We start from the raw sequence: 12,043 nt of genomic DNA on the forward strand, positions 1-12,043 counted from the left end.
CGATCCCCGGCGATCTGACATCTTATCCCCTATCCTTTGGATGGCGGATAAGATGCCAGGGGCAGAGTACCCCTTTAATATTTCATTCCTCCAGAAAAACTGTCTAAAAACAATTAAAGGGGTACTCCGCCCCTAGACATCTTATCCCCTATCCAAAGGATAGGGGATAAGATGTATGATCGCGGGGGTCCCGCCGATGGGGACTCCGCGATCTTTGCTGCGGCACCCACCCCCTCAATACAAGTCTATGCGAGGGGGCGTGACGCCCCCTCCCTTAGACTTGCATTAAGGGGGCAGGCCGTGACATCACAATGGGGGCGGAGCCGTGATGTCACGATGTTCCGGCCCCTGTATTGCCCATCATTATGCACCGAGTGAGTTTGCTCTGTAGTGATGACAACTGGGTGCCGCAGCTGAGATCGTGGGGGTCCCCAGTGGCGGGACCCCCGTGATCAGACATCTTAAACCATATCCTTTGGATAGGGGATAAGATGTCTAGGGGTGGAGTACCCCTTTAAGAAGAAACTTTTTTTCAGGCTATTTTTATAGCCCAGTCTGAAAAGAAATACTAATTATGGGTGATTAATTCTGAAATTCTGATTTTTCAGGGCTCACAGCAACATTAAATATGAATGTAGTGGGATATTGTGTCGGAACATGCTGTTCGGCTGGATGAAAGAAGAAAGTGACATTACAATGTTGTGAATGTTTGACCGGACCGTATTAGCAGCAATGTCACAGAAATAATCGGACATGACTGAAGGCTTTCTTGTTTTAAATATAGCATTACATATGCAAAAAATATCAATATTTTAAACCAAATTGCCTTATTTTTGAAAAATTATATATCAGGTAATATAGGCTTGAAAAATGGATATCCTGTGGTGCTACAATGAGGTGTGTATCAGCGTTTTAAAAAGAACCAGGTAAATATATAATTAAAAAAAATGGGAATTTATAGAACATATAACTGCTGTTTATCGACCCTACTGCTTATTAATATGTATTGCACAAATGTAATTACCTTTACGTTAGAATGTGTATGTTTCTGACGTGATATTTTAATGCAAAGTGCATGAGCACTAACTGACTATTCATTGCCACTGAGCTACATTTATATTTTGGCAAGTGGATCATTTGCTTCCTTATAGACTGAGGAGCCAAGAAGTTCCTACAGACCCCTACAAATGCTAAGGTGATGAAGCATATGATTTAGTAATTTAGATTGCTACAGAATCTACAGATAGATTTTATTTTGCTATGAAAAATGTCATTTATGATGGGAGGGTTGACTTTGCACTTAACTCTGGTGCAACACTTGCACTTTACTTTTTCTTATGTCTGTCAAAATAAACAGACACGTACATTGTTTTGTGTTGCAGCTGTATGACTGTGATATGTGGAAAGTATTGCTCCTGGATCACAGCTGTAAATTGGTCTGTCAGCATCATATTGGCCCAGTAATTTTGCACACTATATTCTTGTATATTTCAAATAAATGTTGTTGAAATGGTCACGTTCACTGTCCTTGCCATTTTTCCACCAAATAATACACAACACAAGTTAAAAGAAATGATTTGTTTTATTCAATTCTTCTTTCCATTTCATTTTCATCATTGGCAGCAGTGTGTGTGTGTGTGTGTGTGTGTGTGTGTGTCACCATAATAAGTATGTTAGCACAGGAGTGTTTTATTTTTAATGATTTCAATTTAAAACTATGATTTGCTTCATTTTCCAAATGAACATCAAGGGTGTTTAGCGGATTTTGACAGGTTATTGCAAAGGGATTTAAAATTAAATGATTCATTTCTCTAGAGCTGACTCTATGATATGCATATACAACCCCTGGCAACAATTGGACAATCACCAGACTTTGAGGTGTGTTTCATGAAATGTTCAGGAATTAAACCATTTTTGACATCATCTACTCATGTATTTGCTATTAAGTGAAAAAGCTGGGTGACAATCAGTTGAGTATGGGGGGGGGATGTCATCATTTTGCCAGGGTTTGTGTGCCATACACTTTAGATTATGGTTGACCAATATGAACTAATACAATTATCGAGTGAATTTGAGTAATAATTTTAACGGAAAACCATAACATCAAATGAATTCAGCCATGTACGACAATAGTTGCCAATTAACAAATGGTCTTTCTGTGAAAGTCTAATCCCCAGAAAGACTGTTTAACATTCACCCAAGATGACTGAATATTTACAGAGCCAGGCTTAACGGTTGTTATGGCTTATACTGACTATAATCTGTTGCTGCATTGTAGAAACAGTAATCAACTGGACAATCGAATACTGCCAACTATCAGCCTTCTTCTATCTTCTAATGTGTATGGCCACCTTAAAGGGGTACTTTGGCCCTAAGACATCTTATCCCCTATCACGCCCCCTCCCATAGACTTGCATTGCCGGAGTGGGGCGTGATGTCACACGGGGACGGAGTCGTGATGTCACAATACTCCGGCCCCGTAGTCGTGACCCGGCAAACTCAGAGGCTGCAGCGCTGTGTGCAGCTCCCAGAGGTGGGTGCTGCATGCGGGATAGCGTAGGTCCGCAGCGGTGGGACCCCCCGCAATGAGACATCTTGTCCTCTATCCTTTGGATAGAGGATAAGATGTCTTGGGGCCGGAGTACCCCTTTAAAGGGGTACTCTGGAGAAAAGTTTTCGAATGGACTAGTGCCAGAAAATTTTACGATTTTAAACAAGTCCTTTATCAGTTGCTGTGTGCCCTGGAGAAAGTAGTGTCTTTCCAGTCAGATACCATGCTCTCTACTGCCACCTCTGTCCCTGTCAGGAATTGTTCAGAATAGGAGAGGTTTGCTATAGGGATTTGCTTTTGCTCTAGACAGTTCCTGACATATACAGAGGTGGCAGCAGGGAGCACCCTGTCTGAGTATAGACTATTCAATACAACTTTCTGCTGAGTACATAGCAGCTGATAGGTACAGTAATATTTGAGTTTTAAAAAAAATATACTTATACTATATATCTGCATAACATTGTCGCCAGTTAATTGAAAAATTTTTCCCCTCCAGAGTACCCCTTTACAGGGAAGCTGGCAGCAGCCTTTTCAAAGCTTCTGTCAGTGTTATACAGGTCATTTAATGCCCATTATGTGTCTGAGTAATATGTTTTTAAATATTAGACTTTGCTGCCTGTGTTGTATGTAAGTTGAAGTGCCTGAAGTAATTGGGGCATTACACAGCAGATCTGAGTCCTCTCTCTGCATTCATTTCTCACCCTGTTGCATGCACACCTCCTGTGTGATTGACAGTCTGTCACTGCAGAGAGGGCTATCAATCCTCAGGTTGGAGGCATGCTTGCAACATGGTGAAAGATAAATGCAGAGAGAGGACGCCTTGAAATTCTGTGTAATGCCCCAATGACTTTTGGTACTTAAGTTATATACCTCACAGGTAGCGAATAAAGGTTAAATGGGTATTCCCGCTTTATCCATCTTATCCCCTTGTTCCCATAGGACCCTTTCCCGATTTGATTTAGCACTGGTCACTTACTCCTTATTGCCTTTAGTGAGGGACTTGGAATACCTTCCCTGCAGTATCTCTGACTATTCCCCTATACACCGGAGACTGCTTGGGGCGGCTCCTTCCGTTCCATGTCTACTTTGTGGCGTTACACCCCTTCTGGTTACAACTAGTTGATGTGGGGGGTGACATAGACCAGGCCCTTAGACATTACTTCTCCCTTAATTTAGGTACCTCATCGGTTTCTATGATATGGGAGGCGATGAAGGTGTATGTCAGGGGACTGTATATTCAGAGGATTAGCCGACGTAAGACTAAGTCCAGGTAATTGATGCTGACCCATCAACATAGCGTGCTCGAGATGGAAGCATTGTATGTGGCGGATTCTTCCGCTGTTGCGGAAGCACACTGTAGGGAGGTGCAGACCCTTTTGAACGATCACCTCCTTAATGTTGCTGACAATAAAAGGTTCTTCACTAAGCAATCCTTCTTTCAGAATGGTGAGAGCGCTGGCTACTATCGTCCGGGCACTGTCGGGTTCTCCATATATAACTGAACTGACTAATTTTGCTGGGGACACATACTGATTCCAACATTCCGGGTTGCCTCCATGATTTTTATAAACACCTGTATACTAGTAGGCTAGAGTAGACTCTCTTCTGTTTCTCCTGCTGACTTGGACACCTACGTAGCTGACATCCATTTGCCTACCCTCTCCCCGGATGAAATATGGTACCTAGACGAGCACCTTACGGCTGAGGACTTGGAGCTGGTTCTCTAGTCCTTAGCCAATGAGAAGGCTCCAGGGGTGGATGGCCTACCAGGGGAGTTCTTCAAGATGCACAGTGAGGTGTTACTTCCTCAATTATTGGAGGTCTTTGAGGATGCTTTAAGAGTTGGAGAATTGCTCCCCCTCTATGAGAGAGGCGATCATAGCTGTTTTGCCCAAACTCGGAAAGGCCTTTCGCCTACTGGACTCCTATTGCCCGATCTCGCTTCTGACGTCAAATTGCTAACTCGGGTGTTAGTGAACAGACATTCCTGTGTAGTTACAGATTTGAACCACCCGGATCAGTCTGGCTTCATGCCAAACAGGTCCACTTCCCATAATTTAAGACGTCTACATCTTAACATTCAGTCCTTTAGAGGGGAGGAGGCTTTCAACAGCGTTGACTAGGAATTCCTGTGGGCTGACATGCGTTGGATGGGCTTTGGAACTCTCTAAGCTGGGTGCAATTTAGGGTTTGGCCAATATTCACGATTTTGGACGTTATCAGCAATTACCTTGCCGATAATACCCCTACCCCTTTTACAACTAGTGACCCGTTTTAAGTATTTGGGAGTAATGGTTACAGTGCAACTGAAAGACTTCATTTCGGATAACTTGTTGCCCTTGTTGAGCCAGTTTCACAGGAAGATTGATGCGTGGTCCTGTCTACCTGCTGGTTGTACGGCAGGAGCATACACTTGGTCATCCGGGTGTATGCTCCTGCTGTCCTAGCTCTGCTCATGACACTGGGTACAGCATGATTTATGTTCTCACCATGAATGAAGAATAAAGTGCTGCAGCAGGATCTCCAGGTGCGTGCTCCAATTTCTTCTCTAGTCCTCTTTCGCGTTTATGCTTTGAATCACTATTTTCATGCAGCACCATCCATGTTTTTGGCTCTGCTTTGATGCGCACCCTGTTACAGCCTTAGCCAAACCTACCCCCTCCTGCATTGTTCACGCAGGCAGTGCCCGGTCATCTCTTCTTGGAATTATCAACCAGTAAAATATTTCAGCTTAACACACTGAGGTGAAACTACCTGTAAATCTTTGGCCACAACTATTCCCCTTGGCTGTGAGTGAAAAAACAAAATGGAATAGCTAAGCATGCTGCAAAAGATCTGTAACATTCCTCCAACCTACTATATTGCACATTGGTGATATTTATTCCAGTATATGTGAACCCAGTCTAAGAAAGGCAGCTAGTATCTGAATGGACCCTTACACAGATGCACTATGGAGCTGGGGGAATAGGAGGCATAATAACATTCTGATTCACTGGATTTGGTTTCTATATTTTGCCCTTTCATTTACAGTCCCATTTCTAGAAAACAGATAATTATATTCACTGTACAGACTTTTATGTCATTCTTGAAGCTATTGTAGAGATGACATTGCCTTCTGAAGAAGCTGGACCATGACTGGATACACAGGTGCAAATTCCTTGCCTTCTCTAGCTTTTACTGACTGCATATAGGCTTCCAATGCACCCCTGAAAAGAGAAGGAACTGTATTAGTTAGGAACAACATATACAATACGGGTGTTTGACAGGCTCGGTACTGAATCTTTTACATAAGAGGAACCAAAGACAAATGTAAAATATTAGTAATTTTTGCTAAAGCCTTGCACAAAAAAATTCTACAGAGCCTCAAACAGAATATAAATTTGCAATAAAAAGGACTTTGATCTAATTACATTAAAAAAGTGTGTTCATGACTTAAATTGCTCTGAAAAAGAATAAACTAAGCCAAAGTATAGACATTGAAGGCTTTGGACTTGATTGAAATTTTTTTTTTATTCTCTCTCTCACTCTTGATGACTCCTCCATAGAACAGAAATTTCTAATGAAGACTATATTAAAAGTTCCTTCATTTTGCTTTCAGGAAACAAATGAATAATATAAAATCGCTAGAGATGAGCGAAGTTACAGTGATTCGATTTGTCACAAACCTCACAGCTCGGCATCAGCTGACTTTAGCCTGCATAAATTAGTTAAGCTTTCTCCTAGGACTGTATCAACCTTTTCCAGCCCAACGGAGCACCTGAAAGCTGAACTCATTTATGCAGGCTAAAGTCAGCAACCGCCGAGCCGAGAAGTTTGTGACGAATCAAATTACTGTAACTTCACTCATCTCTAAAAGTAGCAAACATGTACAAAGCCTTTAACTCCTTAACCCCTTAAGGACCCAGGGTTTTAGCTTTTTCGTTTTTTTCCTCCTTACCTTTAAAAAATCATAACTCTTTAAATTTTGCACCTAAAAATCCATATGATGGCTTATTTTTTGTGCCACCAATTCTACTTTGTAATGATATCAGTAATTTTACCCAAAAATGTACGGCGAAACAGAAAAAAAAATCATTGTGAGACAAAATATAAAAAATAAAAAAAACACCAAATTTTGGGGGCTCCTGTTTTTACACAGTACATTTTTCAGTAAAAATGACACCTTATCTTTATTCTGTAGGTCCATACGATTAAAATGATACCCTACTTATATAGGTTTGATTTTGTCCTACTTCTGGAAAAAAAAATCATACCTACATTCAGGAAAATGTATGCGTTCAAAATTGTCATCTTCTGACCCCTATAACTTTTTATTTTTCCGTGTATGGGGCGGTATGAGGGCTCATTTTTTGTGCCCTGATCTGAAGTTTTTAGCGGTACCATTTTTGCATTGATAGGACTTATTGATAGGACTATTTTGTACTTTGGAATTTTTTTGCACATACGCCATTGACCGTGCGGTTTAATTAACAATATATTTTTATAATTTGGACATTTCCACACGCGGCGATACCACATATCTTTATTTTTATTTACACTTTTTTTTTTTAAATGGGGAAAAGGGGGGCGATTCAAACTTAAATGATCTTTATTCACTTTTTTTTTTTTTTTGCAGTGTTATAGCTCCCATAGGGACCTATAACACTGCACACACTGATCTATTACTTTGATCACTGGTTTCTCATAGGAAACCATTGATCAATGATTCTGCCGCTTGACTGCTCATGCCTGGATCTCAGGCACTGAGCAGTCATTCGGCGATCAGACAGCATGGAAGCAGGTAGGGACCCTCCGGCTGTCCTGTAAGCTGTTCGGGATGTTGCGAATTCATCGCCACGATCCCGAACAGCTCCCTGAGCTAACCGGCATTAGCATGCTTTCACTTTAGACGTGGTGTTCTACTTTGAACGCTGCATCTAAAGGGTTAATAGCGCGCGGCAGCGCGATCAGTGCCGCACGCTATTAGCCACCGGTCCCGTCCATTGTTAGAGGCCGGCCCAACCAGCTATGATGCGGGGCCCAGCATTATAGAACGAGAGCGGACTCATGATGTACCGGTACGTCATGGGTCCTATAGGGGTTTAAAGCATACCTCTCAGATCCCACACAAAAAAAAAGTGTTACTCAGTACCTCATTCTGATCATATACGTGTCATTTTTATGTCTCTATCACCCATATTTAGCATATTACAGCTGCTCAATGTCTTTTCCATCTTGTCCAAGGGAGGGTGCATCAAAAGGAGTGCTCTTTATGGTAAAACTTACAGTCATGGACATAAATGTTGGCACCCCTGAAATTTTTCTAGAAAATGACGTATTTCTCACAGAAAAGGATTACTGTAACACATGTTTTGCTCTACACATGTTTATTCCATTCATGTGTATTGGAACTAAACCAAAAAAGGGAGGTAAAAAAGCAAAATTGGATATAATGTCACAACAAACTCCAAAAATGGGCTGGACAAAATTATTGGCACCCTTTCAAAATTGTGGAAAAAGAAGATTGTTTCAAGCATGTGATGCTCCTTTAAACTCACCAGGGGCAAGTAACAGGTGTGAGCAATATAAAAATCACACCTGCAAACAGATAAAAAGGAGAGAAGTTCACTTAGTCTTGCATTATGTGTCTGTGTGTGCCACACTAAGCATGAACAACAGAAATAGGAGAAGAGAACTGTCTGAGGACTTGAGAACCAAAATTGTGGAAAAATATCAACAATCTCAAGGTTACAAGTCCATCTCCAGAGATCTAGATTTGCCTTTGTCCACAGAGCGCAACATTATCAAGAAGTTTGCAACCCATGGCACTGTAGCTAATCTCCCTGGGAGTGGACGGAAGAGAAAAATTGATGAAAGGTGACAATGCAGGATAGTCAGGATGGTGGATAAGCAGCCCCAAACAAGTTCCAAAGATATTCAAGCTGTCCTGCAGGCTCAGGGAGCATCAGTGTCAGCGCGAACTATTGGTCGACATTTAAATGAAATTAAGCACTATGGCAGGAGACCCAATAGGACCCCACTGCTGCTGACACAGAGACATAAAAAAGCAAGACTACACTTTGCAAAATGAACTTGAACGGGCCACGAGGGTGTTATCTGGCAGGGGCAGCGACGGCATGCATATAAAGAGCTGCGGCGACAGAGGAGGGGACTGCGGGTGACAGTGAGAATCCTCTTTGGTGAGTGATCTTCTCTGTAGCCTGCTAGAAGTTACAAAGCTACAACTCCCAGCCTGCCCAGACAGCCTTTGACTGGGCATGCAGGGAGTTGTAGTTTTGCAACATCTGGAGGGCCACAGATTGGAGACCACTGTGCAGTGGTCTCCAAACTGTGGTTTCCAGATGTTGCAAAACTACAACTCTCAGCATGCCCAGACAGTCCAGGCATGCTGGGAGTTGTAGTTCTGTAACATCTGTCCCTTCAGATGTTGCAGAGCTACAACTCCCAGCATGCCTGGACAGTCTTGGCATGCTGGGAGTTGTAGTTTTGCAACATCTGGAGGGGCACAGTTTGGAGACCACTATACAGTGGTTTCCAAACTGTAGACCTCCAGATGATGCAAAACTAGAATTCCCAGCATGCCCAGACAGTCAAGCATGCTGGGCGTTGTAGTGCTGCAACATCTGGCCCTTCAGATGTTGCCAAACTACAACTCCCAGGCATGCCAGGACAGTCTAGGCATGCTTGAAGTTGTAGTTTTGCAACATGTGGAGGGCTACAGTTTGGAGACCACTACTTAGCGGTCTCCAAACTGTTCTTCCCTAGTTGTTGCATAACTACAACTCCTAGCATGCCTTTCGGCTGTCAGTGCTTGCTGGGAGTTGTAGTTTTGCAACAGCTGTAGGCACACTGGTTGGGAAACACTGAGCTAGAGTTTTTCCTGACTCAGTGATTCCAACCTGTGTGCCTCCAGCTGTTGCAAAACTACAACTCCCAGAATGCACTGACAGACCGAACATGTTGGGAGTTGTAGTTTTGCAACAGCTGGAGGCACACGGGTTGGAATCACTGAGCTAGAGTCTGTTTCCTAACTCAGTGGTCCCCTACCAGTGTGCCTACAGCTGTTGCAAAACTACAACTCCCAGTATGTACAGTCTGTCAGTGCATTCTGGGAGTTGTAGTTTTGCAACAGTTGAAGGTTATCACACGGGCGGTGGTTTACAGTGAGTTTCCTTCTACAAGTTTGAGCTGCGGAAAATTTTCCGCCGCAGCTCAAACTCCCAGCGGAAAACTCACTGTTGCAAAACAACAACTCTCAGTATTGCCGGTATTTCCTTACTTGAGAGAAAATGAATTACAAGTTTTGAGGGGCATTTTTACCTTTTACCCCTTGTAAAAATGAAAAAATTGGGCTACAAGAACATGTTTGTGTAAAAAAATTGAGATTTAGATTTTTCTCTTCCATTTTGCTACTATTCCTGTGAAACACCTAAAGGGTTGACAAACCTTTTGAATGTCATTTTGAATACTTTGAGGGGTGCAGTTTCCATAATGGGGTCCATTATAAGGGATTACCAACATAAAGACCCTCATATTCACTTCAAAACGTAACTGGTCCCTGAAAAATTATGATTTTGAAATTTTCCTGAAAAACTGGAAAATTGCTGCTATACTTTGAAGCCCTCTGATGTCTTCAAAAAGTAAAAAGATGTCAACTTTATGATGCCAACATAAAGTTAACATATTGTATATGTGAATCAATATGTAATTTATTTGACATGTCCCCTTACAAGCAGAGTGCATTAAAGTTAGAAAAATTCAGATTTTTGATTTTAACATTTTTCCTGAAATTTTACAATTTTTCACCAAGAAATGATGCAAGTATTGACGGAAATATTCCACTAACATAAAGTAGAATATGTCACGAAAAAACTATCTCTGAATCAAATTTATAAGTAAAAGCATCCCAGAGTTATTAATGCTTAAAGTGACAGTGGTCAGAATTGCAAAAAATGCTCCTTTCCTTAGGGTCATAATGGGCTCCATCCCCAAGGGGTTAAAATTGCTGTTGGGAAAAGGTGCCCTTCCAATAAGAGTGACCTGGCGCAGTTTGCAAAGGAAAAGTGGTCCAACATTCCGGCTGAGAGGTGTAAGAAGCTTATTGATGGTTAAAGGAAGCGACTGATTTCCAAAAGGTGTGCAACCAAATATTAAGTTAAGGGTGCCAATAATTTTGTATAGACCATTTTTGGAGTTTGGTGTGACATTATGTCCAATTTGCTTTTTTTCCTCCCTTTTTGGTTTAGTTCCAATACACACAAAGGGAATAAACGTGTTACTGCAATACTTTTCTGTGAGAAATACTTCATTTTCAAATTTCAGGGGTGCCAACATTTATGACCATGACTTGATGTTCCCTTTATTCTATGGGTCAATACGATAAAAGCGATACCTATGGATACACACTTTCCTATTACTGCATATTTCACAAAATAAAGCTAGGTTCCCATGCAGGTTTTTTTCTGGCCCTTTTTTATTTTCATGCATTGCCACTATATTTTTTGAGCAAAGGCCAGAAGTCTATCCAGTTGGAAGAAGTAAAAGTCCTTCCTTTACATTTCCCATTCCTTTTGAATAAACATCTTGATTTGGCTCAAAAACTGCAGTGACAGTTTTTCAAAAAACACCAGAAAAAAAAACCTGTGTGGAAACCTAGCTTAAGTAAAGTCAGCTGATGACCGGGAGCCTGTCTGCTTCAATGGGTAGAGCGATTGGTGGGAGAGAGATCAATCTGCAACTAATGCAACAGCTGTAGGCACACTGATTGAAAATCACAGGTCTTTTGAATGGATGCAGCTCGTTTATGTTTCAATGGGTGGGGTGGCTGATATGTGGGAGGGGGGAAAATGGAGTTATGAAGACTGAAACAGGAAATACCAGTTCACAAAAAGCTAGCCACAGTGATATGGTAATCTCACAACATAGCCATTTAGCCCCAAGACAAGCGCAGATCCTTCCTAAGCATGTCCATTACTGTCTGCCAGGTACGTGCTAAAATCACCTTATGGTGGATAACCCCTTTAACTCCTTAAGGACGCAGGGCATATCTGTATGCCCTGCACTCGCTCCTCTTTTATGACTTGGGCTCAGGACCTGAGCATGCGTTATAGCGGGCTGACAGCCATCGGGACCCGTGTCTAATGCCCAACATCACCAATCACAACGGGACCCGTGTCTAATCCTGAATATCATCGATCGCGGTGATGCCCGGCATTATCCCCTTAGACACGGCAATCAAAGTTGATTGCGGCGTCTAATAATAAAAAATGAAAATAAAACCGTCCTGGGAGCTCCGTGTCGCTAACCGCGGTGTCCCAATCAGCTGAGAGGACGGTGGGAGGGCCCTTACCTGCCTCCTTGCCATCCGGTCGGTGGCACTGATAACACTGATCAATGCGATACTATGGCATAGCATTGAACAGTGTATGCACTACAGGGATTGCATGTAATAACTCCCTATGGGGATTAAAAAATTGTGTAAAAAAGTTAATG

The 12,043-nt window shown here is 42.1% G+C and overlaps 2 protein-coding genes across 4 annotated transcripts in view; one reads left to right on the forward strand and one right to left on the reverse strand.

Annotated features, from left to right (window-relative positions):
* The window catches only part of HBP1 (HMG-box transcription factor 1), a 47,052-nt gene extending 45,505 nt beyond the window's left edge, over positions 1–1,547 (forward strand). The window contains exon 11 of the mRNA XM_056573611.1: positions 609–1,547. Coding sequence (XP_056429586.1) covers positions 609–626 — 18 coding nt within the window. The 3' untranslated portion in view covers positions 627–1,547. The remainder of the gene's footprint in view (positions 1–608) is intronic.
* A 1,432-nt stretch (positions 1,548–2,979) lies between these two features.
* The window catches only part of COG5 (component of oligomeric golgi complex 5), a 405,205-nt gene continuing 396,141 nt past the window's right edge, over positions 2,980–12,043 (reverse strand). For all 3 annotated transcript variants that reach the window (XM_056573589.1, XM_056573590.1, XM_056573588.1), the window contains exon 22: positions 2,980–5,757. In XM_056573589.1, coding sequence (XP_056429564.1) covers positions 5,643–5,757 — 115 coding nt within the window. In that variant the 3' untranslated portion in view covers positions 2,980–5,642. The remainder of the gene's footprint in view (positions 5,758–12,043) is intronic.

Source organism: Hyla sarda, chromosome 4 (assembly GCF_029499605.1).
Source record: "Hyla sarda isolate aHylSar1 chromosome 4, aHylSar1.hap1, whole genome shotgun sequence".
Taxonomy (NCBI): domain Eukaryota; kingdom Metazoa; phylum Chordata; class Amphibia; order Anura; family Hylidae; genus Hyla; species Hyla sarda.